General features: G+C 31.1%; 3 protein-coding genes, 1 long non-coding RNA gene, 3 other non-coding genes and 1 pseudogene across 7 annotated transcripts; 5 read left to right on the forward strand and 3 right to left on the reverse strand.

Moving 5' to 3' along the window:
• The first annotated feature begins 1,305 nt into the window (after positions 1 to 1,305).
• On the forward strand, positions 1,306 to 2,414 carry LOC128283751 (uncharacterized). Its single transcript, XR_008274161.1, has 2 exons — positions 1,306 to 1,511; positions 2,201 to 2,414. It is a non-coding gene; the product is annotated as an uncharacterized LOC128283751 (long non-coding RNA).
• Positions 2,415 to 4,039: 1,625 nt separating this feature from the next.
• Positions 4,040 to 6,342, reverse strand: LOC108454608 (cell division cycle 20.2, cofactor of APC complex-like). Its single transcript, XM_017753122.2, has 4 exons — positions 5,857 to 6,342; positions 5,429 to 5,704; positions 5,071 to 5,340; positions 4,040 to 4,985 (listed from the first exon to the last, which is right to left on the reverse strand). Exons 1-4 carry the CDS (start codon positions 5,953 to 5,955, stop codon positions 4,263 to 4,265), a joined length of 1,368 nt encoding a protein of 455 aa, XP_017608611.1. The 5' UTR covers positions 5,956 to 6,342; the 3' UTR covers positions 4,040 to 4,262.
• A 1,309-nt stretch (positions 6,343 to 7,651) lies between these two features.
• LOC108455107 (SNF1-related protein kinase catalytic subunit alpha KIN10-like) lies at positions 7,652 to 11,406 on the reverse strand (annotated as a pseudogene).
• On the reverse strand, positions 11,333 to 13,161 carry LOC108457188 (BAHD acyltransferase DCR-like). The gene has a single exon (XM_017756097.2). The coding sequence runs from the start codon at positions 12,897 to 12,899 to the stop codon at positions 11,544 to 11,546; it is 1,356 nt and encodes a 451-aa protein (XP_017611586.1). The 5' UTR covers positions 12,900 to 13,161; the 3' UTR covers positions 11,333 to 11,543.
• Positions 13,162 to 20,611: 7,450 nt separating this feature from the next.
• LOC108454138 (rRNA 2'-O-methyltransferase fibrillarin 2) lies at positions 20,612 to 23,249 on the forward strand. The gene is made up of 7 exons (XM_017752477.2): positions 20,612 to 20,792; positions 20,880 to 21,163; positions 21,301 to 21,396; positions 21,494 to 21,571; positions 21,661 to 21,837; positions 22,701 to 22,769; positions 22,855 to 23,249. The coding sequence occupies exons 1-7, from the start codon at positions 20,777 to 20,779 to the stop codon at positions 23,029 to 23,031; spliced, it is 897 nt and encodes a 298-aa protein (XP_017607966.1). The 5' UTR covers positions 20,612 to 20,776; the 3' UTR covers positions 23,032 to 23,249.
• Positions 22,036 to 22,108, forward strand: LOC128284591 (small nucleolar RNA snoR60). The gene has a single exon (XR_008275016.1). It is a non-coding gene; the product is annotated as a small nucleolar RNA snoR60 (small nucleolar RNA).
• LOC128284588 (small nucleolar RNA snoR60) lies at positions 22,254 to 22,326 on the forward strand. Its single transcript, XR_008275013.1, has one exon. It is a non-coding gene; the product is annotated as a small nucleolar RNA snoR60 (small nucleolar RNA).
• Positions 22,477 to 22,547, forward strand: LOC128284589 (small nucleolar RNA snoR60). The gene has a single exon (XR_008275014.1). It is a non-coding gene; the product is annotated as a small nucleolar RNA snoR60 (small nucleolar RNA).
• Positions 23,250 to 25,926: the final 2,677 nt, after the last annotated feature.

Genomic DNA, 25,926 nt, shown 5'->3' on the forward strand with positions numbered 1-25,926 from the left:
ACCATACGAAATCATTGAGAGGATCGGTCCGGTAGCTTATAGATTGGCCTTGCCTCCAGAACTTGAGAAGATCCATAATGTATTTCATGTATCTATGTTGAGACGATATAGATCGGACCCTTCACATGTGATTCCTCATCTCGAGATAGAGCTACAATCGATATGACTTATTCGGAGGAACCGGTGAAAGTATTAGCTCGGAAGTTAAAGAACTACTAATAAACGAGTACCGTTAGTAAAAGTGTTATGGCATCGACATGGATTGGAGGAGGCAACCTGGGAAACAGAGGAGTCAATGAGATCACAATATCCAAATCTATTTTCAGTAACAAATTTGAGGACGAAATTTTTAAAGGGGAGAGTTGTAACTACTTAATTTTCAAGTGGTGTCGGAAATGGTGATTTGAGATCACTAAATTCGACAAATAAGATTGAACAAGATAGTAATTTAATATTTATGAGTCAAGTAAGAATTTAGAAGAATTTGTGAAATGGTGAAATTAGTGAATTAAAAGAATTTATTAGGTTAAAAGGGTCAAAATGAGGTATCGAGACCTCAAAGTTGAAAATCGAGCTATAAATATTTTTATAAATATTTATGGAGTGTCATTGAGTTAGTATTAAAGTTTCGTTAGAAAATTTTAACGCTTGGATGGCTAATTAATTAAAAGGACTAAATTGAAAATAGCGCAAAATTTGTTAAATTGTGAGTAAATAGCTTAAGTATTTAAAAGATGGATTTAAAGAGCAATTAGACCCAAAGGTTAATGGCTGGACGGTTTGGGTATGAAATAAGCAAGAAAACAATGTGAACAAGGGGCAAAATTGGAAATAGCATAAAAGTTAATAGTTAAATAATGATGTAATTGAAAAATCTAGACACTTCTTCATATTTTCTCAGCTAAAACGCCATAGAAGGTCTGGAGAAAGCTGGTTTTCATATTTTACATCATGTAGTTTAATTCTTACTTTTCTTGATAATTTTATGTTTTATGACTTTTACAATTAGGTCCACTTGTAGAATTTATTAGTTTTGATTTTATGGGTGAAATTGGAAGTTACCCTGGATGGATAAGGGAATTTTATGATAAATTATTATGAAATTTAAGTTCTAATTTTATATTAAGGTGGTTTTATTAAGTGATTTTGATAGGAAATGATATTTAGGACCTAATTGTGAAAAAGTTGTGAATTGAAGGTTTCTGTTGAAATTAAGAATATAAAAGGTTTTTAAATAGTTTATAATGATAAAATAAAGTGTTAATTGAGAAAAATTAGTTCAATTGATGGGTGAATTGAGAAGGGACTAAATTGTGAAAATTGTAAATTTTGGGGTAAAAGTACAATTTCGAAATTTGAACAGCATAAATTGTGAAGTGAAATAGAATTGAAATGGATGCTAATGAAGGAATGATTTTATAATTATAGATCAAGAAAACGAACTGAATCGTAGAAAGGAGAAAATTCAAGAATAGTCCCTGAATTTCTACGACTTTTACAAATTAGTCCAGGTAAGTTCATATGGCAAAGTTCAATGTTTTGATATGAAAATATTATGATTGTTAAAGTATTTTATTGTTGATGAATACTATCAATTTGCATTAACTAATGAATAATGTGTAACTAAAAGTACAAATTAGTAGGAACAATGGATTTGAGTGCTTCTATTCTGTGACCCTGATGAGTTGACGAAACATATGTGACAAGTGTGCCCGTTTAAGACCATAGCTGGGCTATGGCATCGGTGCAATGTGATAATGTGACTCAGATAAGACCATAGTGGGCTATGGCATCGGTATAATGTGATAATGTGATTAGTATAAGACCATGTCCAGGATATGGCTTCGGTATGATATGTGAACCGTAAGACCATGGCAAGGTTATGGCTTCGTGTGTGATGCGTATCAATGTGAAAGTCCATGGTTTACTATGGCAATGTGATAATGAAGCACTCAATTCCTTATTGTTCCCTAATTTGACAATGAAGTGAATGAGAAATGGGCCTAAGGGAGTTAAATTGTGAGTTGCCATATGGAAATTATTCCAATGAGTTATTAATGAAATTGTGATTTGGAGGATGAAATAGTTAAACTAATAGATATATGATTGTGTACGATATTTGATATGATTTGTGTTTATATGCCTATGAGCTTACTAAGCTTCAATAAGCTTACTTGTGTGTGTTTAATATTTTATGTAGATTGACTTGAAGTGAAGTGGGTAGATCGGATCAACACAACAGGGCACACTATTCAGATCAATTCGGTAGTTTTTGTTTTATGTTTAAAGATTTATATGGCATGTATAGAGTTTGAATGAATTGAAGTAAAGATGTTATAAACTAGTTAACAATATTTGTACTAAAATAGTTTTCGGTAAGTAGCAGTAGTTTGACTTTGAAAAATCACTAAAAATAGTAGAAATGGAATTAAATAATGAATAAATTATGGAATCGAATCTTGATGAGTCTATTTTCATATGAAAGAAGCAAAACAGGTATATGAGCTATATTTTATGAGATGTTTAAATTTTTGTGAAATAGGGCCAGAGCGATTTTTGGATCCCCTGTTATGACTTTGGAAATTCACCATAAATTTTACAAAGATAATTAGAAGTCATACTTTATATGTACAGATTCCTTATTGAGTCTAGTTTTATTAGAGACAAACGGCATAGTCATTGAAGCTCTGTACAGAGAGATATCTGATTCGTAATACACAAAGGTCAGAGTAGTCAAACCCTGAAACAGGGAGATTTTAAATAATAAACTGTACTAATTGGCTTGACCAAAATTCTAGAAAAAATTGGTAAGTAGATATATGAGTATAAATTCAGAGAAAATTTACGGATTTGGATTTCGAGTTTTATAACTCGAGATATGAATTATTTAGCAACTATGACACAGTTGGACAGCTTGTCTGAAAAGTATTATATAAATTATCTAAATTTGGTTAAGTGCTCAAATAAGTTTAGTAGTGCCTTGTGCTCGACTCCGGCAACGGTCTCGGGTAAGGGGCGTTACAGTTGAGACAAGGAAATTATGTAAGTTGAGACTATTATTAAACTCAAGTGCAATATGTTGAGAAAATAGATATATCAATGTTGAATTTATATGAGATATGTGCAAGTATACTAACAATGTTGCTGTTTGATGTTTATACAAGTGTCAAACTGTTGATTGAATGGTAATATATTTATTTATATGATGCATTGAATCGGTAAGTATTTAATTTTTTTTTAGTGATCTGTAAATGGTAGTAATGCTCTGAAACCCTGTTCTGGCAGCGGATACGAGTTAGGGGTGTTAAAACTATAATATATCTCTTAACTTAATATTTTTCCTACTTTGGCCACAACAATTTCTTTATTCTTTCAACTAAATCAATGTATCTATTTTAAAATTTCCTATCTAAAGAGTACTTTTTTTATTTTTTTTTCTAATTTCTTAGTAGGTCTATATACTTCCTAATTTAATACTCAAAATTCCTATTTATTATATTTCAAAAATTTATACTAATTCTTAACTTGATTCATCACTTGTACCTAACCCCGAGTTAAAATGTGGATGTTACATTATTTTTAATATATATAAATCTCAACTAATAATATTTTGGTTAAATTTTATTATTAAGTGCCTATATTTTGCAAAAATCTAGATTTAGTCTCAATAAAATTCGGTCAATTTTAGTCATTATATTTTTCAAATTCTAAAATTTTAGTTCTTACAAAAGTTATTTCCAAATTAGTCATTTTCAAATTAGGTATACATGACATATCACATGTCACTACTTACTACCATTTGGTTATTTTTGTTAACCATGTTAGTTTTAAGAGTAAAAGTAACATATAATTTTTAATAGAAAAGGTAATTTGCTCTTTGATATAATGTAGATGGATTAATTTATCTATTTTTAGTATAGGGGCTAAAATACAATATAACATCTAACACATAAGCCTCTATAATATTTTTATCAAAATTAATCAATTCGAAAAATATAAAACTAAAATTAACTAAATATATAGAGAATAAAATCCATAATTTAACCAAAGACTTTCTTTCAATTCTCCAATTCAATATGTCAGCAGAAAAAAAAATTCAAGTGTGAGAAACAATTTCAATAAGGAGTTGAAAATATAATGTACACGGGGATGAACAATTTATCCCACTATCCCTAACATTACTCTACACATGCCATCAGAGGAAAAACTTTACAAAACAAAGAATCCAACGGCACCGCCACCACTCCTAGTCTTTTTCTTCATCACCGGATACGGTTCAACTGAGAGAATGGCTCACGGTTCACTTTCGGAGCAGTTTTAGCCACTTCTGGGACCCCAAAAACATTCCAGAATCTTAGAGTCTCATCCCCTGCTGCTGATGCCACTGTGCACCCATCAGGGCTTTGAGCCATGTAAAGTACTCTAGATGTATGACCCATTAGTTCTGCCATCTTCACCATCGATGGATATTTCCAAAGAGTTAATTGATTCTGAGTAAACCCATGGGAACTCAATAGCTCCCTCTCATTCTTGCTCCATAGCAATGAGCAAACCTGGGAGCCGGTATCAACTGAATTCAAGCATGCACCAGTATGTGTGTTCCAAAATTTTATGGTTCGATCGCCGCCACCTCCACCTGTGGCCAGCAAATTGCTCTGGAAAGGGCACCAGGCAAGGGCTTTGACAGCTGAGGTATGCTCCTCCAACCTGTGTAGCCATTGAGTTGGTGAACTTGAAGATGCCATGGACCTATCCCATATGTGAACAACATTATCATTGCCTCCGCTGGCTAGCTGTTGCCCGGAAGCCGACCATTTCAGCCCGCAAACCTCTTGCTGGTGGCCTCTGTAAGTTTCGACAACATGGGATCTAATTCTCACATCGTTGTTAACAATCTGACCATCCATTCCTCCTGTTGTGAGAATGTGATTGTTCCATGCCATTGAACCCACTCTTGATCTGTGACAACCTCTCAGAGTACGCAGCTGCAGCAACAAAGGGAAAAATTAAACAATGGAGGAACAATAAGAAGAAGCTGCAAACTGTTCAGCAAAGACTTTAATATTGAACCTGCCGGTTGGCAGTCGAATCCCATAGTTGTACTTCGGAATTGTTCAAGCCAATGGCAATATGCCGACCATCAGGAGCCCAATTCACACTTGTTACTGGTCCGTTTTCGTCATCAACAGTGACAAGTTCTGAAGTAGAACTATCTGAAGCATCCCACAGATACACGGTGTTTCCGAGTGCTATTGCTAGTACATTACTGCTGCCCCAATCCAATAAATTCAAGTAAAAATCGTCGACGAGATCAGGAGCATCCAATGTTCTCTCAGAGCTCTGAAGAATTGAAAATCGCATCATATTAGAGTCTATTGAAACAAAATTTTCTGAACTATCCAAAGTATCCACATCATGCTGTACTTACCTGGGGAATATGTCTTCTAGGCTTTAAGGATTTGGTCGGATGAGCTGAAGCCGTTGAGTGCTCGGAAGGGAAGAGTTCGACGGGTGCTGGTGGCTTGTTCTTGAAAGCCAAGATTCGGGTGCGGTTCATGTTCAAGGTCTCAGCCAGCTGCTTCCTGTAGGCCTCCCTGGCAGGTGAGCATGCTGTTTGGTTCTCTTTGATCTTCCTTCCGTCGGTCAGCATGTAATGCGCATAATCAAAGTCCATTGCTGAACGGTTTGGTATGAATCTATCCATCTAAACAATAACAATAAAAGCGTATTCAATTTCAATGTCATTACAAACTCTAATTTATCGATTAATTCAAAGTTGTTCTTTTGCAATAAATAAATAAAAAAACCGCAGATTTGCAATCGTTGAAATTAAATAAAATAAGTTCAAATATATACATTTTCCTTGGAATTCTTTCTCTGGAGAAGTTGTTCTTGAAGCGGGCATCTAGATTGACCCTTCAAGTTTGAAAATGAACTTAAACATCCTGCATCCATAATATCAAGTATCCAAATATATATAATAAAAGAGAAACAAAAAGTGATAAACTATTTAAGATCCTGCAAAAAGAATAATTAAGCAAAATCCAATATATATATATATATAATAACCAGAACCTGCAAAATTCAATCTCCAAAATTAAAAGAAAAAGAAAACAATCAACAAAAACAAAATCAAATGGAAAACGTTATAGCCAGAGAAAAAAAAAAGATCTGAGAGATGATATGCGATGCTAGAGTAGACGAAGATGGAGATGTTGGAGCGAGAATTGATTGAAGATTAATGGAGGAATCAATGGAGTTTTTATAGTGAGTGCCTAAATGATAATAAGCGAACGTCTTGTATTTCGAGTAATTTTTTATTCTAGATTTTCTTCTGGAATGCGCAACGGCTACTTCTTGAAATATCTAGGGTTTATTTTGGAGAGCGGCAACGGCTATTTTTCTTCTTTTTAATAGGTAATTTTTCCTCAAATATTGTTTTTCCTTTTAATTTTGTTATTTCGTAAAATATTATGTGTTTTTTTTCTTGAACTTAGATATGATATTTTTAGGACATGATGATGAGATATATTCATTTTGTCCTCTCTACTAAAAAATATGTAAATTATTTCTTATGTATTAGATTAAAAAATGAGCTATCTCTCTATTAAAAATTTCATTCATTTTTACTTTTAAAAATTGGTCTATATATGTCAGAATCAAAATAAGATAGACGTGCGACTCACATGTAACTTTCTTGATATTTTGTCATCCATGCAAGTTTTTAACAATAAAATAGATGAAAATTTTAATAGAAAATTAATTTGTTCTTTAATTTAACCTACAATAATTAATTTTTATTTTTTGAGTAAATGAAACAAAATATAATCGAACTATTAATATAGGGATCTCCATAATATTTTTACCAAATTTCATACTTGTACGAATATTTAGAGATATTAGTCTCTATATCTTTAGATGTCAAAGTTAAAAATGAGGATTGATATCAAGACCGAAAGTAAAAATGAAAATGATTATTCATAGGAAAATCCGAGCTAAAAATTCAAATAACGTAACTAGTACAGGTGCTATTTAAAAATCAAACCAATCTTATCAGCCCAAGATGCTTACACCTCTAGTAGACATTCAAATGCTAGAATGGTCCAATATGAAGTTCAGCCGAGAAGTAATGTTTTGTAGGACGCAGGCCCTAATTGATCTTGAGATATGCAGATCGCGGACATTGATGCAAGACGTGACTTTTCAAAACATGCCCATGAACTCCTCATTTATTATTTATATATTTTATAAATATAATTATGTTTTTTTATTTATCACGAGTATGAGTCAGCAATTTAGGCAGCGGGTTCCTATAGGATATAATATTATAGCAGCTATAGATTATTTAATGAATTTTGCTGTTCTGACATTGCTTAGGGGCTTGTCTGCTTGCACTTCTCCCGTTTTGGGAGTTTGTTAATGTAAAGAAATAAATTAAGATTGTTATGCATGGTAAAATTATCTACTAATGCATAGAAAATAAAGTTATCAATATTACTTTTAATACTGTCATTATGCCAACGAGGCCTCAACTCAATTCGTACATGTACATATATTTATATTTTAATTATACTATATTTATTACACTTACAAAATTGTCTAAAAAATACTATCATTATTATAAATAATATACTAAATAATCTTTAAAGAGACCTGTTAACCAAATCTTCGATTTTAGTTCCAGTTAATAAAACTACATTAATAATGCAGTATTTACATAATAATTCCTCCTATAAATAAACCAATATCACTATGAAACTACTTTAGTAATGCACTATTTACACAAATACTTCCTCCTATAAATAAATTCTATATTCGCTATCAGGATAATCGGTTAGACATTACCTGCACTTCGAATATGATGACATTCGGCGTCGCCGTTTACGATGGTGATCGATGTTTCAAAGTAACCATTGTTGTTTCCCACTTGATGTTATAATTCCTTATATTCTCCCAATGGACATGGATTGCTCGCAGAGCTTTGAGAAGTACTTCCATCATGATTTGGAATAGAATGGCCTCGATACTGTAAAAAAATAAAAATAAAAATAAAAACCAGTGCAATGTCAAACTTTGGTGCATGAAAGAAGCTGGTTCCATTACTGGTAATAGTACATCGCTACATACTTGAAACTCAGCTCCACCAAGATAGTCACTGGAGAGGCCAAAACGGTTGTCCAATAGCAAGTGGTAAACAACAGTTCCCTGGAAGATAATGAAATAAGAAACAATTCCTAAAACCCATGAAGGAAAATTGAAAAAGTTGAAACCTCGTTTTGAACTCTGTTGCAAAGAGATTCAACCAAATGGTTCCTTTCAAATCCCATCCTAACTACGTGCTGAAAGATATCATCATCAATCTGAAATTTATGTTTATCAATCAGTAACTATATAGTATGTACGTCGGCCCTGTTTTTACAACTTATGTTGAGCTCATGAGGGGAAATAGTAACCAACCTTTTGGGCTTGTTGTGTTGTATCTGGTGGGAAAACAGCTAAATATCTCGGCAGATATGGTTGAAACCATGGGTGCTGGCGGATTTCAGGAATGGTCAGTCTCTTAGTTGGATCAACTACAAGAATCCGTGCGATCAAGTCTCTAGCACCGGAAGATAAATGACTTGGAATAGTGTAAACTCCGGCCTGAAGGACAAAAAATAATGTAAAATCCAATGTGGAAATGATAGACAGGATAGAGAAACAACAAAGAGAAAGATCATATATGAGCATAAAAATATCCAATCAGGACCCTATTCGTTAAAGAAATCTACGAAACATGTATCATGAACTAAGAAAAAATATAAATTTGATGTCATTTGCCTTGATTTTCTTATATAGGTTAGGAAAGTTATCATCCTCGAAAGGAAGGGTGCCACAAAGAAGGGCATACGATATAACACCACAGCTCCATATATCCACTTCAGGTCCGGTGTATGGCTTGCCAGAAAGAATCTGTAACAATGGAGATCCGCATACATTAGAAAATCGCATCATAACAACATAAGAACTTCATGTTGCTTCGACTCTTCATTTTTCTTTAAGTACCCTTACTTGACATAGTATTAAACACATGATTTTCTAACCATACACGTGTCAAACACTTTTTATAGATCATAATAAGTAAAAAATCAATCATTAATCTTAATTCACAAAACTCCTACCTCTGGGGCAGCATAGTTTGGGCTGCCACAACATGTTTTCAGTAAATGACCCTTTTGCATTACGTTCCTCAGACCAAAATCAGCAATCTTCACATTTTAATTGGAATCCAGAAGCAAATTTTCGGGCTTAAGGTCTCGATGAACCACCATATTCTTATGGCAGTATCCACCCCAGAAATTATCTGTTTCCAAACAAAGATTCCATGCCTGTAATTTCTCATAAAAAAAAAAGGTAGACAAATAGTAGTCATTTATATATAAGAATATCCAACAAGACCTGTTGAAAAAGCTTGCGAGCCTCATCCTCATGAAGCCTTCTTTTCAGTACAATATAATCAAATAATTCACCAGATTCTGCATATTCTGTGACCATGAAAATGTCTGTTGTTGTCTCGATGACCTCATAGAGTCGTATAATGTGAGGATGCATAAATAATCTCGATATGTTAATCTCTCTTCTTACTACAACAAAACATAAATTAAGCACTCTCTCAGTCAATAATACATGCAATAACGACGAAAAACTTAAATTCAAGCTTCGAAAATAACACTAAAGCAAACTTTAAAAGATATATTTAGAAGTTTATAAATCACATGAGCAATCTAATTAATGAACTAATTATCAACACCAAAAGTGACGAAAATAGTCAAACATTCATTCAAACAATTTGAATAAAAATTTATATATACCTTTTTCCTCCATCGCCTTAGTCTTAATTTTTGTGAGATCAAGATTCTTAATAGCAACTTTATGACCAGTCAATACATGTTCAGCAACTTTAACTTCCAAACGAACCGATTCCGGTCGTTTTGCCGAGTATGTAATTTGGTGATAATGCACTTTCCGCTCCAATTCCTCTTGATCCATCCGTTTTTATCTCCTTCAATTCAAAAACAACTAAAAAAATCAGAAAAAAAAATTCAAAATCAATTGAATCAAAAACAGTTTTAAAATCATGCAAAGTAAATTGTAAAAAAAAAATCACATTATTGAATCGAAATTGCCTCCGCTTTGGCTTTCTTTCTTGATTAGTGAAGAAATCGAATTGAAAATAACAAACAAGCAAAGATATTAGCTACTACTTTTTTTTCTTTCACTTTCTTTGAGGGTTGTGTTTTCGAAGGAAAATTTTTGTATATATAAGAAACTAAGTGAAAGAAAAAAAAAAAAAGAATGAAGATCTCAATGGTTTATTTTATTTAAAGAAGATTCAATATAATATATGTAAATAATTAGGATAAAAATATATAATATTTAGGTTGAAATAATATATTCTTTCCTTTTATTTTTTAAATTACTATGTTAAAGCGAGGGAAAAATATTTGGATGATGTGGCATGGACGCATAATCTGGTCCACTCAGTTTGACTTGATTAAAGTGGGGTAGGGATTACCTTAGATAATAGATACAATGTGTATATATAAATTGATGAGTTAAGTAAATACAAAAATAATAGGTAAAATAACACTCAACTATTAATAAATTTTATTTTTAATCATTTAATTATGAAAAATTATAAAATGGTCATTCATTTATTTAATTTTATCTTTTTACTAACCAGTTGAGTAATAGTAACAACTTTTAAAATTAGTATAATAGCAACTTTAACCCTCAATAATTTTTTTTCAATAATCTTAAATATTTATACATTGTGTCAATTTAGTTTTGATTTTTATATTTATTTTTTATTTTTGAACTATTTTAATCAAACAAATTTTATTTTATTACTTTTGGATATTATTCTTAGAAGGAATATTTAAAAAAACCATAACTGTTACATGATATTGTTTAAAAATAACTTTTGTAAGGTTTTTAAGTTATTTTCATTATTTAAATATAAAATTTTATTTATACATCACAAAAAAATTAAAATTAAATATAAATAAATTTCACTCAATTTAAGTAACGCGATTTTTTAATTCATATTCCACGACGGTCTAAATGCTCTAGTTTGGGCCAATTTTCAATTTTTCGAATTTTTACGCTCATCCTTAGTTCAAACTTCAAACGTTAGTTGACATGGGCCGAGACTGAGCCGGGCCATAGTTCAGTCCAAGTCAATTTTTGCGCTGTTCGCATCTTTTTTCTGCAAATTTTGCCCTGATGCGATACAAGATTATTATGTTTAATAATTAAATTTTATCAAATTATTGCATAGAACACCACATAATTACCTTAATTCTAATGTGTCGTTAAATTTGAGCAACATCACCTAAACAAAACAAAACCATGCAGCACTGCCATTAATAACACAGACCCAACAACCAAAGACAAAACATTAAAAATACGAATTATTAAAATATTGCAAACACCAAAATAAATCCTAAAACGGTAATTAGCACACTTTCAATTTTCACAGTACCCTACTTCCATGCAAAATACTATACTTCCATTAAAAACTCTTTATCCTTCTCCAATTTCTCCATAGCTTGAGCTTCCATGGTGATTTCAGCGTCAATGCTCCGGCCACCGCTCTTCCCTTGATACAAATACACCATTCCATCGAACCTGTTGTTGGATCCACTCCTCACCCCTACCGGCTTTCCCCACCCGAAATCCACTTCGTAAACTTTAAACCTCGGGGAGCTTCCGACCGCTACGCAGTTGACACCGGCGTCTTTGAACTGGAAAATCTTCGGCGCTGCTTCCCATGCCTTGTTACGTTCATCGATGGCTTTAGCGTCGTGGGATTCTATAGCTTTTTGTATCACTGAAGCTCCGAATGACGGTGGGTTTTCCAATAACAACCCGGCCGCTGTGGCGGTGAAGATGGCTTGAATCAAGTTTCCGAAGTAACTGTCGGGCATCGGTGGATCAACCCTTTTACGACAATCGGCGAAGACAGTAAAAACCGTGTAGTCTTCGGGTTTAAGGTTACGTGCTTGGGATACGTGTCGCCAAATGTGGACAGCTAGAGATTGGAAAGTCGAGAACGGTTTAGAGCCATCGGACGGTGGTGGGGTTGAATTAACTCTCGATTTGATCTTATCGACGGCGGCTTCGGAAAAACGGAAGAGTTTCTCCCTCATCTGCGGCGCCGGCTGGCCTTGTTTGGTGGCGTCGTCGCCGTTGCAGGAAACAACCGGACTGAGGTCGAGCTTCACGCGGGTGTTTCGAGCTGTGGTCCGATCAAGAAACGGCGGCACAACGACGGAGCTCGAAGTACCGTTACAGATTTGAGCCCAAGAGCTCATAAAATGCCAAGTGGAGGTTCCGTCGAGGACGGCATGGTTGAAAGCACACCCCATTGCAACACCATCTTTCAACTTCGTCAACTGTATGGACAAAAGAGGCCTGTGAAGACCCTCCAAGTTCAAGACGCCATTAAAAGGTATCAATTCCTTAAATGAGCTCGTACCATCATCACCGGTCAATTCATCGACGGTAATCCCCTCTGCCACGGCTTCCACCACTTCAACACCATCCATATCATCGTCATAATCAACTCTAAGAACCCCATCGTCATCTTTCCCGAGCTTACCTCCTAGCTGATAAAACTCCTCTAACACCACCCTCAGCCCTTCCTTGAGCTTTTCAACCTTGTCCTCGAACTCACCACCACCGTCGTTCTTGTAAAACAGCAGCTTCTGGTTATAATAGAAAGCCAGGTAGGGGAGATCAAATGTGACCAACTGACACTCTTTTCTTCCTATCAACTTACCCGGCTTGACGTGGCTTTTTCCGGTGATTCTCACAGCGGTCGCCTCCTCCTCCTTCCCTGCTTCGACGCCTGCCATTTCCTTTATGATCGTTGTTTGGTGCTGAGATACAAAGATTTGTGGCTACAAATAGAAGAAGAAACATAAAGACACACGCTTGATGTAGTTGGGTTTGCCATTAATGGTATTCATGAGAGCAGCTGTGATCCATTAATAGGACTGATTAGTCCCCCACTGGTTAATACGGGGAAGCAGTATGGGGTGAAAATGTGGTAGCTCACTCTGGTATGGCCAAAAATAAATGTCAACATTGAATAAATAAATAAAAAGCCTAAAAATTTGTGCTCTTTGAGCAGCAAAAGATTGTAATATATGGACTCAAAAGATTGTAATATATGGAAGGATAATATAATTTGTGGCCCGATATATTAGTCAAACAGAGGGTTTGAATCTATTCACGTCAAATAAAAATTGTTCGAAGCAAGTATAAATTAAAAATTGAGATAAAATTAATAGTTAAATAGGTTCAATTATTCTTTTATTGTTAGTTTAATTAAATTGATTAAGTTAAAAATTAGTGGTCTGAATAGTTTAATTATTAGTCCAATTTTTGAAATATTATATATTATATTTTAAGATTGTATCACTGTCATTATTTAATATTTTATATAATTTTTTAATTTTTAAGTGATGATGTAATACAAATTCAATACTATGTTATCAAAATTTTATATTTTTCAAATTTAAAAACTAAAATTAATCTATTTTCAAAGTTCAGATACTAAGTTAAATAAAAATAATAATAGATACTAAGAGACTTACTTACCAAATTCAAGGAATCATCCTATATTAAAAATGAACTTGGTAAAATAAACAAATAAGCATGAATAATAGAGATATCTGTAATTTTGTAATATGTTTAGTTTATAGTTTATTATTCATATTTACATTTAGATAATAATATATTTGCTAAGTTTAATATTTAAATTTATTACATATTTTTAATGGTTAAAACATAAAATTAAGTAAAAAATTAAATATGTGAAAGATAAAATGTGACGTATCTCTTTGATAAAATTTCAGGGCCCGTAATTAGTTTTGAGCTTTGTTTGATAAAAGATTTATTAAAATAATATTCAACTATTTATACTATTATTTAATATTTTTACTTAATTTATAACATTACTATATTAGGCATCAATTCAAAAAATATTAAATTACTTAACTTTTTACATTTTATTACTTTATCAATGATTATTATTTTCAAAAAATCATTGAGATTACATAGATCTTCTATTGTAAGCAAATCTCAAAATCAATATTTATATATTTGAGAGACTTGCCTAGATAAATGTATTGAGATTTAGGCACTTAATCTGTTATTAGAAAAATAATTTTGTAAGAGTGTTACTTTTATAGTAAAATCATTTGTGGTGATTTTACTTCTTGTGATCACAATGGGTGATAATAGTGGTGAGAATATTGTATCTTCGAAGTGCAAGAGTGAGGGAAACGATCACGGGGTGTGTGATTGAGTAGGTTCACTTTGTAAATGTTGAAGAGAATGCATGTTTCTCACTGAACTAAGTTCCGTAGACAAAGAGAAACTAAATTGTGTAATCATCTCCTTGTATCTTATACTAAATTAAATGTTTTTTTTTTACTATCATAAAATATTAGTCTAAATTAAGAGTGATTTGATATAACTATAACATCGTATAATTAAATTAAAGTATAATTTTATAGTAATGTAATTAAAATTTTAAATATATATTTAAACTTTTATTTAATTTAAATAGAGTTATCGTATTATTGATTATTAAAATAAATATTGATATTAGAAAAAATAAAAAGAGTATATATATGGAATTTTCATTTTGATCTCCCAATACATAAATAATAAACAAAATTATAATTTAATTGATAATAAAAGCTAAAATCATCCTGCACAAGAATTTGGAATGCATGAATTCAAATGTGCTTATACACGTAGTATTTTTCATTTTAGGAGTTTAAAAATTATAAACAGTTTAGCTATTGTATATAAAAAATGGCACTTGATCGCATTTGAATTTATATCATTCTAATCATTATAATAGCACTTGTGCTAATTAAACTAATACTTAATCGATTAAGTAAAGTGTGACACCTCACTCTCGACCCAATCATTGGATTCAAATGCGTGACATCACATTCACTGGTGGTCCCGAGACACGTTCTTGCTGTCTCGAGACACTAATGTTGAAGTACCTAAAATGAACATTCCAAGCATGCATTTTACCATTTATTACAAACCAAATTTGTACCTGCTTATTTCAAACGCCCAATACATCTCAATAACAACCTAATCATGAAATGTCATTCGAAACACCACAATCCAACAAAGTTACTGACCCTATATCAGACCTAAGCACAAAAATGAACAAATCGTATGCTGAGTGATGCACATACTCAATGATGTTAACATAATTTGAAAAAGACCTCAATAAAACTATGAAATCAAGTTTAATAGCATGTTTAGAAATCATCTTATTACATAATAACTATTAAGCTATTAAAATTGTAAATCATATTAGTTTTCATGTTAACTGACTTGTAAATCACCCAAACATATTCATTTGACACATTTGATTGCCTAGTATATCGATGGACCATCAGGATATTAGCGCCTCGTTTTGCATAATTCAATTAAATCTCAATATCCATGTTTACTCATTAACCATTAACCGATACATTACACATGCATTTAATTATCGATACATTCTCTATTGGCTCAAATTTGAAGATGGATACACAGATAAATCCACCAACACACCAGCATACGCACCAAAGTACTAGTCAAGATTAAATGCATCGATCCCACCAACTACACCAGAACACTCGTGCCCTCATGGTATTTGAGCTGGTGATACATTCTCGCCTCCTAAGATTTAGAGAACTGTCATAATATAATATGTGCCCAGCGCTAGATCTCTCGCCTATCAAAATAGACTCTATAGTATGTCAATTATACCTGTAACTTTATATTCCAAAACTGTTAATAGGACATTTTCCTTTATCATGTATAATCAAATCATGTTACATAGGAAAATAACATCCCAATATCACATTCAACCATATAACATAGATAACCTTTTGATGTCATCATTACCATAAGTACAGAGTCCAACATTTACCAAACCATTTTCACCATATACATAACATCACAGTGCAATCTCTTATTTAATTTACATATTTCAAGCATATCTTGAGCTTATCAGTAATTAAGTACATACATACCTCGAATTGTGTCTGATGAAAATATTATTTGATTATGTTAACTGCCTATTAAAGCATAAATTGAGGTCAAGTTATGAGTGCACAACTTTACCTTTCAATTAACCAATTTAAACATAAACCATTCTTAGTATTCAACACAAATCAACTTAAACAATGAATCATATAACACCTTGTTTCAATAAGAACTAATATAGTCATTTAAACTCAACATTGTACAATCTTTCAAAAATAATTTCAACCTAATTAATTCTATGTCTTAATTACTTAGTAATTAAGTGAAATCAATTATGCTAGCACAAATCAAAATTGTTGCCCCTATTTCAATTCACATTTGTCCCTCAATGTTTTATCCTTGTTGTTAGCTACGTTCGATAAATTTAATTACGAAAATTCATTAGTCAAACTTTTCAAACATATATTACAACAATTTAAACACGAATGCATTTATTTTAATTTGATCATTCGAATTACTAATGTCCGCAATACGTATATCTCACAATTTACCTTATCAAATTTAAATACGACTTCATAAATATAATACAATAACCTCATAAGACTATTATTCACTATCAAACCTCAAAATTTTATCACTTAAAATTAGTTCTTTACTAACAAATAATTAATTCTATAATCTAAACTTGACCAGATGAATATAATTACAATATTGACCATCTAGACCAGATGAATTTTGTAGGATAATGTTGGACTTAATGGGGATAGTTAGGTAAATATAGGTGTGTAGATGCCAACTCATGGATATTGATATAGGGTAATTAAAGAAACCAGAATGGCTAAATTAATGGAGCATATACTGTACAATAATTGTATTCTAATTAATTATGTAACATCTGTTAAAAATTTAGAGGTCGCATTTTTTTATAATATATGATATCACTAAAAAGTTAATGTATAAGTCCTTTTGTGCTCCACAATGATTCACCATGATTTATTAATTGATAGAGCTTGCATTTTTAAATAGTCAACTTCAAATAATTTATTTCTTTAATGAAATTTGATAATAAAATATAAACAGTAAAATTGATTGATTTTTAACACATTATTAATAATTAGAATGAGGTAGATTTATACACATTTTAACGCATATATTTCTCTTATTTAAGGGTTTTAGTAAAAATTGTATAATAAAAATAATAATACAAGTTAATTATTTGTATTCTAAAAAAATTATTTGTATTCTAAAAAATTAAATTTTGATTTTGAAAACAATATTATTGGAAAGAACAATTACAAATCCAAAAATATTATGTTTTTAATAGTAAAACAAACATTAAATATTTGTTCAAATATATAATTACAATATTAGTATTTATATGTATTTCAATTTTATTGTATTATTTAAGAATACAAAACATCCAAATTAAAATAAATTGATATAAAACACAATTAATCAAAGAAAAAAATAAATGAATAGACATTCAAGCTCCAATTGGTTTATGACTATAGTTGAAAACTAGGGACTTAATTTTTTCCCCGGCTAATGCAATAAAGAAAATATAAAGAAATATCTCTAAAAAATTTAAAGATTATGTGAAGAAAAAAAGAATAAAAAACATTGAAAGCAAAAATTAATCTCTATTTCAAAATTCATAATAATGACGAACATTTACAGCATGTTTGATTACATTATAACTTGTTTGTAAATTATGGGATTATATTTTGTAACTAATGGTGAGGGTATGGGTAACCATAAGGCGGGGGAGCTGCCTGCCTGAACTTGGTGGAGGAGCCCCATATGCTGCCGCTGGAGCAGCCCCATACGGTGCCGGTGAAGGAGGTGCATATGAACTCGGTGGAGGAGCACCGTATGGAGCAGCCTAGTAAGGAGGCGCGTGGCTCGGATCAGGTGGCACGTGATAGCCCGGTCCTCTTGTATTCTCCATAGCCATTGTTCTCCTTTAAGACGTCCACGAGATAGTCAAGCCGATGAACGATTTGGTCCGGTCCTCGTTGCCGGAGTGGATGACGCCGACGTAGAGGTTGGTCTCGTCGTTGATCGGATCGGGAAGAAGGATGATCACTAGGGTTGAATTCCTAGTGGGACGACTATCAACTTTTTCGTTGACTTTAGTGGATAATTTGTTGTTTGGGTCCACCCATACGACCACGTATGGCTTGACCGGACTGTGACGTCAGTTTTTAAGATCTTTGCCGGAGACTATGGTTACGTGTATTTCTTGGCCAGCGGCCATTGTTGATTCCTTGGTGACGTAAAAATGGGGAAATTTGATGAGGAAGGAGCAATGTTCGTTTTAGATTCCGACAGACAAGGCGAGTTTAGGGTATTTATAGGTTCCTATGAGATTTAATTACGATATTAACCGTCTTGAATGGAGAAGCTATATGGGATCATGTTGGATTCAAATGAGGGTATTTGCGTAATTTAATAGAAAAACTCTAATCATGGATATTGATATCTGTATATAAAAAGAAGGCCCTAAGTCCTTCCTAACTTGACACTTGTGTATTTTCATTTTGTTTGTTTGTTTTTTTTACATAATAATATAATAGTTAAATTTAATTCTGACCTTTTTATTTTTTTAAAATTATATAAAAAATAGTTAATTTTAGTTTTCATCTCTTTATTTTGCTCAAATTTGAGATTTAATTTTATATTTCAATTTTGAAATAATTTGGTACCTCAACTATTATAATGCCATTAGTTAATGTAAATGCTTTATTTTAATTAAAATGTTTATGTGAACTTTTAAAAATTGTTAACACTGTTAAAATTTAAGTTTATTACAATATCATTTTGTTATATGAATACTAAGTGAGCTTTTTTTTTAATTTTAAATTATCACACAAATAATTTTAATAGTGTTAACAAATATTAATTCTAAACTCAAAAAGTAGGACTAAATTTCCTAAAAGTAAAAGCATGAATATTAAATTCTAAATATATGAACAGTACAATAATTTAAAGCATATTACAACCTTTAAATTTTTATCTATAATTAACAAAAATAAATATTTAATCCAATGCTAAGTATGAAAATAATTATACTAATAAAAATAACAGAAAAGCAATTGATTAATGCTATATTGCTTAATGGTTAAATTAATGGAGCATGTAGTTTAAAATAATTAAATTACAATTAATTAATTAAAATTATGTAATTTTAGAGATGATATTATTGTGAAGTTATATATAAATATCATCTCTTGATTCAACAATATTAATTTCATAACCTAAAACGAATAGAAATACATATAATTATGCCAAAAGAAAACCCGGGCCTATAATAAACAATGAAGGGTGCATTCGAATGGTTGTCGTCAAGGAAGACCTCGTCGGTTGTGCTTGAGATGTTCTTGCCCACTATGGAAAACTTATTGATTGTGAACCTTGCTATCATTTAGTCTACCTCATTAAGATAGATGTCGAGTCACCCTAATGCATGAATGGTACAAGAAGCTTCATCAAATCTGCACGAAGTCTAATAGCAACTTGATCGTTAGGTACATCAAATGTTGTCGTCACAAAGCTGAAAAGCTATCAGGCCCCTATAGAGAAGTCTAGAGCAAAGACCTACACGAACACATGTCAAGATTGAAAGGAAAGAGCTATATAACCTTGTCTATGTAAATCTCTTCCTTCATTAAAAACATATTTTTTAGTAAGTCAAAAACTCTACTTAAAACTTTTTTACAAGGGATTTTTGTGGTTCTACTTATCGTTTAAACCAATCTTTTTTCTCTTTAATCTCAACCTCAACACCAATCAACCTCAATCAAAAGTAAGTATTTCTAATTTACTTCTTTTATTTTCATATATGAGATTTTTATAGGAAAAAGAAAGAAGTAATATCGACTTAAGGTATTCATAGATCGAATTAGATTGTGTTTTTGGCATGATATTAATATATTTTATTTTTATTTAAGTCTAACTTAATTCAATATATGAGCCTAAAATTTTATCCATACCCATATTAATGAAAGACTTAACCTAAACCCAATTTAAGGCCACCCATATTTAATATATATATTTATATTATTTTTAATTTAATATTTAATATCCTATAATTTTATTTATTAAAATTTTATATGTAATTGTATTAACATTTTTAATATGTTGACATCATATTAATATATAATATTATTATAAATTTAATTTTTATGTGTTATAAATTTTATAATATATAAGAATTACATAATATATAAAACATTATAAAATTATCTTTTACAGTTTGTGCATATAATATACGATGCAATTTTTTAATTCATTTATATTTTATGCCATAATAATTAAGAATATATGTATTCGATCCAGGGTAAAAATATAGTTTATAACTATATTTAATTGTATTTATAATACTAAAATAATTTTAGAAAATGATAAAAGGGATGAAACTCTATTTTGAAGTTGATAATAATAACAAACAAATCTAATGTATAAGACGTTGGGCTTTCATGTGTTGGACCCATTAATGGTTGAAAAATGTAGGAAAGGTTTTTTCTTTTATTTAAAAATTTGGGCTTAATCTTAATCCCATAAAATTTAAAAAAAAAATGCCACAAACCCTAGTCGTCTTCTTGTTCTATATAAGTGGAGTATAAACCCTAGCATTTGCCTTAAAACATTTTTATCGCCTCACACTCTCTGTTTTCACTTAGTTTCTGATTCTTCACTTTCATTACTTCAAACTCTCGCAGCGATGAGACCTCCAAGAGGTAAGTAACCAACGTCTCTTACGTTTCCTACCATTTTTAGTTACATACTCTCGTTATGGCATTTCTAATGGTCTAATCATGTTTCAGGCCGTGGTGGTGGCGGGTTTAGGGGCAGAGGTGATGGTGGAAGAGGGAGAGGAAGAGGAGGTGGTGATAGGGGTGGTAGTGCCATGAAATCCCGCGGCGGTGGCCGTGGTGGAGGCCGCGGCGGTGGAAGAGGCCGTGGAGGAATGAAAGGTGGAAGCAAGGTTATAGTTGAGCCTCATAGACACGAAGGAGTTTTTGTCGCCAAGGGAAAAGAAGATGCCCTTGTTACTAAAAACATGGTCCCTGGTGAAGCTGTCTACAATGAAAAAAGAATTGCCGTTCAGGTCATTTGCTTAATTGATTATGCTCTTGTATTTAGCTAATTACTTTTTTAGATCTTCCATTGGTCTTGTTCACAACATTATATGATTACATTTTCCATGAGAAATTGATCCTATTTTATGATTTTTGCCTTAAACAGAATGAAGATGGGACTAAAACTGAATACAGGGTATGGAATCCGTTCCGATCTAAGTTGGCGGCCGCCATTCTCGGCGGTGTTGATAATATTTGGATTGTAAGCTACCAGCTCTCATTTTGTTGTTCTTCATAGAAGGTTACATAGTGTATATAACTGACCCTTTGTAAACACATGTTATTATTGTTCAATTTAGAAACCTGGTGCTAAAGTTCTTTACCTTGGAGCTGCTTCTGGCACTACTGTTTCTCATGTATCCGATGTTGTTGGTCCCGTAAGTTTATTGTTAACCCCCCAATGTTTGAGTATCTTGTATATGTTTATACCTGTTGGATTTTGCTTATCAGGTTTTCTTTTTGGCAGACTGGTGTGGTTTATGCAGTGGAATTTTCTCACCGGAGTGGTCGAGACTTGGTTAACATGGCTAAAAAACGAACAAATGTTATACCCATCATCGAAGATGCTAGACATCCGGCCAAATACCGGATGCTAGTTGGAATGGTGGATGTCATATTTTCTGATGTTGCTCAACCTGATCAGGTTTGCGCTTTTGAGTATTTGTTACTTTATTTGAGACGTATAGAATGGCGAATGGATTAGTAATGAGGGGGATTAGTTTATTGTGTGCTTGAACTTACATCCGAGCTTCTCTTGTGCTTTTAGTTGCTTGCCTGCATTGCTTTTGGTTGATTTGCTTTCCTATTTGCATTGGTTTTGGTTGTTTTTCCTTCCTATTGTATTCATATGATGAACTCTACTCGGATTCCCCTTCAAGACTTCATGGGTGATGCTAACTCGAGTTTCTGATGCAAACATTAAGTGATCAATTTTACATAGTTCACAAATTTGATTTGTATTAAAGTATGAAAAATGTGTTTCTTCATTCTTTCTTCAATTCAGTTTGTTGATTTGCCTTCCTATTTGCATTGGTTTTGGTTGTTTTTCCCTCCTATTATATGCATACGATGAACTCTACTCGGATTCCCCTTCAAGACATCATGGGTGATGCTAACTCGAGTTTCTGATGCAAGCATTAAGTGATCAATTTTACATAGTTCACAACTTCGGTTTGTATGGAAGTATAAAAAAATGTGTTTCTTCATTCTTTCTTCAATACTCTAATAAGAATACGAGTTTCTGATGTGTTTTTTCTTTTCTTGTTTTAGTAACATTATCATTATGCAAATGATGAAGTACTCGGATTCCTCTTCAAGACATCACGGGTGATGCAATACCGAGTTTCTGATGCTTGACTTATAATGTTTGTGCTAGTTCTTGCAATCCTTTTTTATTTATCATAAGCTAACATATCCGTGTTCAATACTTGCATCTTTGTAAAAACAAAGGATGAAATCTTCCCGCATTTCTTTATCATGTTTCAATGTGCTTTAATACATTTGCAGGCGAGGATTCTAGCTTTGAATGCATCGTTTTTCCTAAAAGCTGGTGGTCATTTTGTTATTTCAATCAAGGTGAGTGTTCCGAAATCATGTTTCGGTTACATTTCTTAATTAAAAGCTTTTTGGCCATAACATGATGGTAACATTTTGTTTGCAGGCTAACTGCATTGACTCAACGGTTCCAGCCGAGGCAGTGTTCCAGAGTGAAGTTAAGAAACTTCAACAGGAGCAATTCAAACCTTTTGAACAAGTGACGCTCGAACCGTTTGAGCGCGACCATGCTTGCGTTGTTGGTGGTTACCGGATGCCAAAGAAACAGAAAGCTGCAACATAATGTTTTTGTAGTCTTGTTTTTAAGCCCTAAGTTTCGTGGCTTTGGATTAAAAATGATGAACATGTTTTGGGATCTAATATCTTTCTTTTTTGTACTAAAAATCAAACTTATTTCTACTGATGAAACAGGGCTCTTAATTAGACAAACAAAGCACATGTATCATGTCTCTTATTTTTAGAGAGGGTTCAATCATTATTTGAGTTTGGGTTTGACAATAAGTACTATTGGGGTATGGAAATTTCTGTTGTTCAGATTGGTACCCGATATTTTTTCATTAGGAATTTAGTCTTTGAATTTGATAATTGATTGAATTTAATTAATATTTTTGCATTGATTTTTAAAGAAATATGAATGATTGTTAAATTCAATTAATTTGGATTAAAGTCTAAATTAAAACAATTTAATATTTTAAAATTCACTTCAATTTTATATTAATAAATCAAGTTATTTAATTAACCATATTTTATTTGAAAAGAAAACAACTTTTTAGGTTTTGAGTGGTCCATCCTTAAATAATTTATATAAAAAGATCTTTAGGTATGTATAAAATGTGTAGATTGATAAAATGATTACATTCATGCCACACGTCGTACACATAAATGATAGAAATATAATTAGTGAACTTTTTTTCTTTTTAATTAGTGCTTCGATCTCTATCTATAATAGGGATTATTTATTTTTTATAAAAAGTTTTCTTTGTAGTTAAGAGTTTTTTTTTCTAAAGCATTTTAATATAGGTTTAATTTCCAAGTGAGGGTCACTTTTGAATAAATATAGGCTTAAGTTCCAAGCATTTTAACTGGTGTTCTTTTGTAGATTTTAATATTTGAATTCGCTAATTTCAATTTAATTTGGATTCCATTAATTTTTAATATATTTTTCAACAAAATTTTGCATAATAATCCCAAACAAAATAACCTGAATTTTGTTAATTTTAAATATATTTGGCGAATTCAAATGTTTAAAAAAACAACCACTATTTTCTCTAAATTTAAAATTTTGATGAATTATACACATTCCATTCTTTTTCTTGAAATGAAAAATAATTATGGAATTTCATATGTCGATATCAGTCTCCACCCCCATATTTAAACATGGGATTGGGCCGATTGCACTTTGAAATCCGACACCTCATGTATTTTTATCATTTTATCCTGCCATTATCATTTGCTAAATACATGATTTAATTTTGAGTTAATTTCACCCAACATTCCTAAATTATGATTATTATTTTAAATTAGTTTTCAAACTTTAAAACGTTTTAGTTACATCCTCAAACTATGTATATTATATTAATCAATCATATCCTTTCATTATTGAAATTATTAATTTAACTATTAAATAACACAAAATCTTACTGACATCATTTTGTACATCAATAGTTAATGTTATATATGCGTTAAAATACTTATGTGTTTTTACTTCTTTGAGATAAATATTAATTTTATACATGGTCCAGAGTGTAATTCTAGATGGAACAAAACCAAGCTTTATGTATGACATTGCACATCAGACCAATGTTTATGTATAATTTTGATATTTGTACCTTATTTTATTTTTTGAAAGTTTGTTTGGCATGACTTTCAAAAAAGTTTTGAATAATAATACTTGAATTTAATAGATATACTTGTATAGTAATATTTTCGAATGTATAATTGTATACATAAACTTTAATTTTGCCTAATTTTATATATAAAATTTTAATTTGATCAAATTCCTGTAATTATTAGCATAATTATTGATATAACATTATTTTATATTTTTATTGCATACATAAATAATTATATTTATCTAATATAAAATAAATTGATGTATTTATTTTTTAAATGTGTATGATTAAATCAAAATTAAAGTTTTAAGTATACATTTGAACCACAATTAGAATTTCATGTGTATAATTGGATCAAATTAAAGTTCACTTATACAATTGCACATTAAATCAAAATTTGTGTAATTTTGAGATTCATCCTAATTTTCTTAAATATAAAAATTCCTAATTTAATTTAAAATAATTTAATTATAAAAATATAATATTTCAATTGTATTTAAATATATAAAAATTATCACTTCAAATAGATGTGATCCACAAATTTCAATAAAATTAAAAAAAAAAAAGCATTTGGGAAAAAGATTGAAGCAAAAGAAGGTGAAGTTTGTTTATTCATATTCCTACATTATGATTCCATCTCTATTCCTTATCTCTAAAATAAGTACAAAATAATGGCCCCCCATTGTCCTTTTTTTTTTAAATTCAAAATAATTACATGAGTTATCAAAATTATTAATATTATTTTTTGCTCGGCCATCAACTAAACCTACCGACCAAGCAGTCGAACACGGTATCAACTCTCAACCCAATTTTTAAAACTCAATCTAGTAAAAAACTTAACTTATCAAATTTTATACATTTTTATTTTTCATAATCATATCGGATTTAAACGGAAAATAAACGCTCCTAATATTATTTTTTGAACACAGGTCACTTAAACTAAGGGCAGTGACAAAAGGACTGGCGGTAGACCCTACCCCTAAAATGAGGAATTCCTTTCACTCTTTAAAATTTATAAGTTTATAAATTAATTTATAATAATATTTCAATTTAATCTTTTAAAATTATAAAAATATAAATTATTAAATGCTTAAATTGTATTTCAACTCTGATAAAATCATACAATTTATTTTTGACCCCAAAACAATTTTTGACTTAAACTTTACACAAAAAGGATGTTGGCGAATTTTAAAATTAGATTAAAATAATATATAAGTAAATAAAATATTATACTATTTGTCAACATACTCTCCCATCTTTTATATTATTTAAAAATATTTTACATATCATAATTAATTTAAAATAAAAAATTATTCTTAAACAATAATTCGAGTTAAATTGAGTGT

Source organism: Gossypium arboreum, chromosome 11, assembly GCF_025698485.1.
Source record: "Gossypium arboreum isolate Shixiya-1 chromosome 11, ASM2569848v2, whole genome shotgun sequence".
Lineage (NCBI taxonomy): Eukaryota > Viridiplantae > Streptophyta > Magnoliopsida > Malvales > Malvaceae > Gossypium > Gossypium arboreum.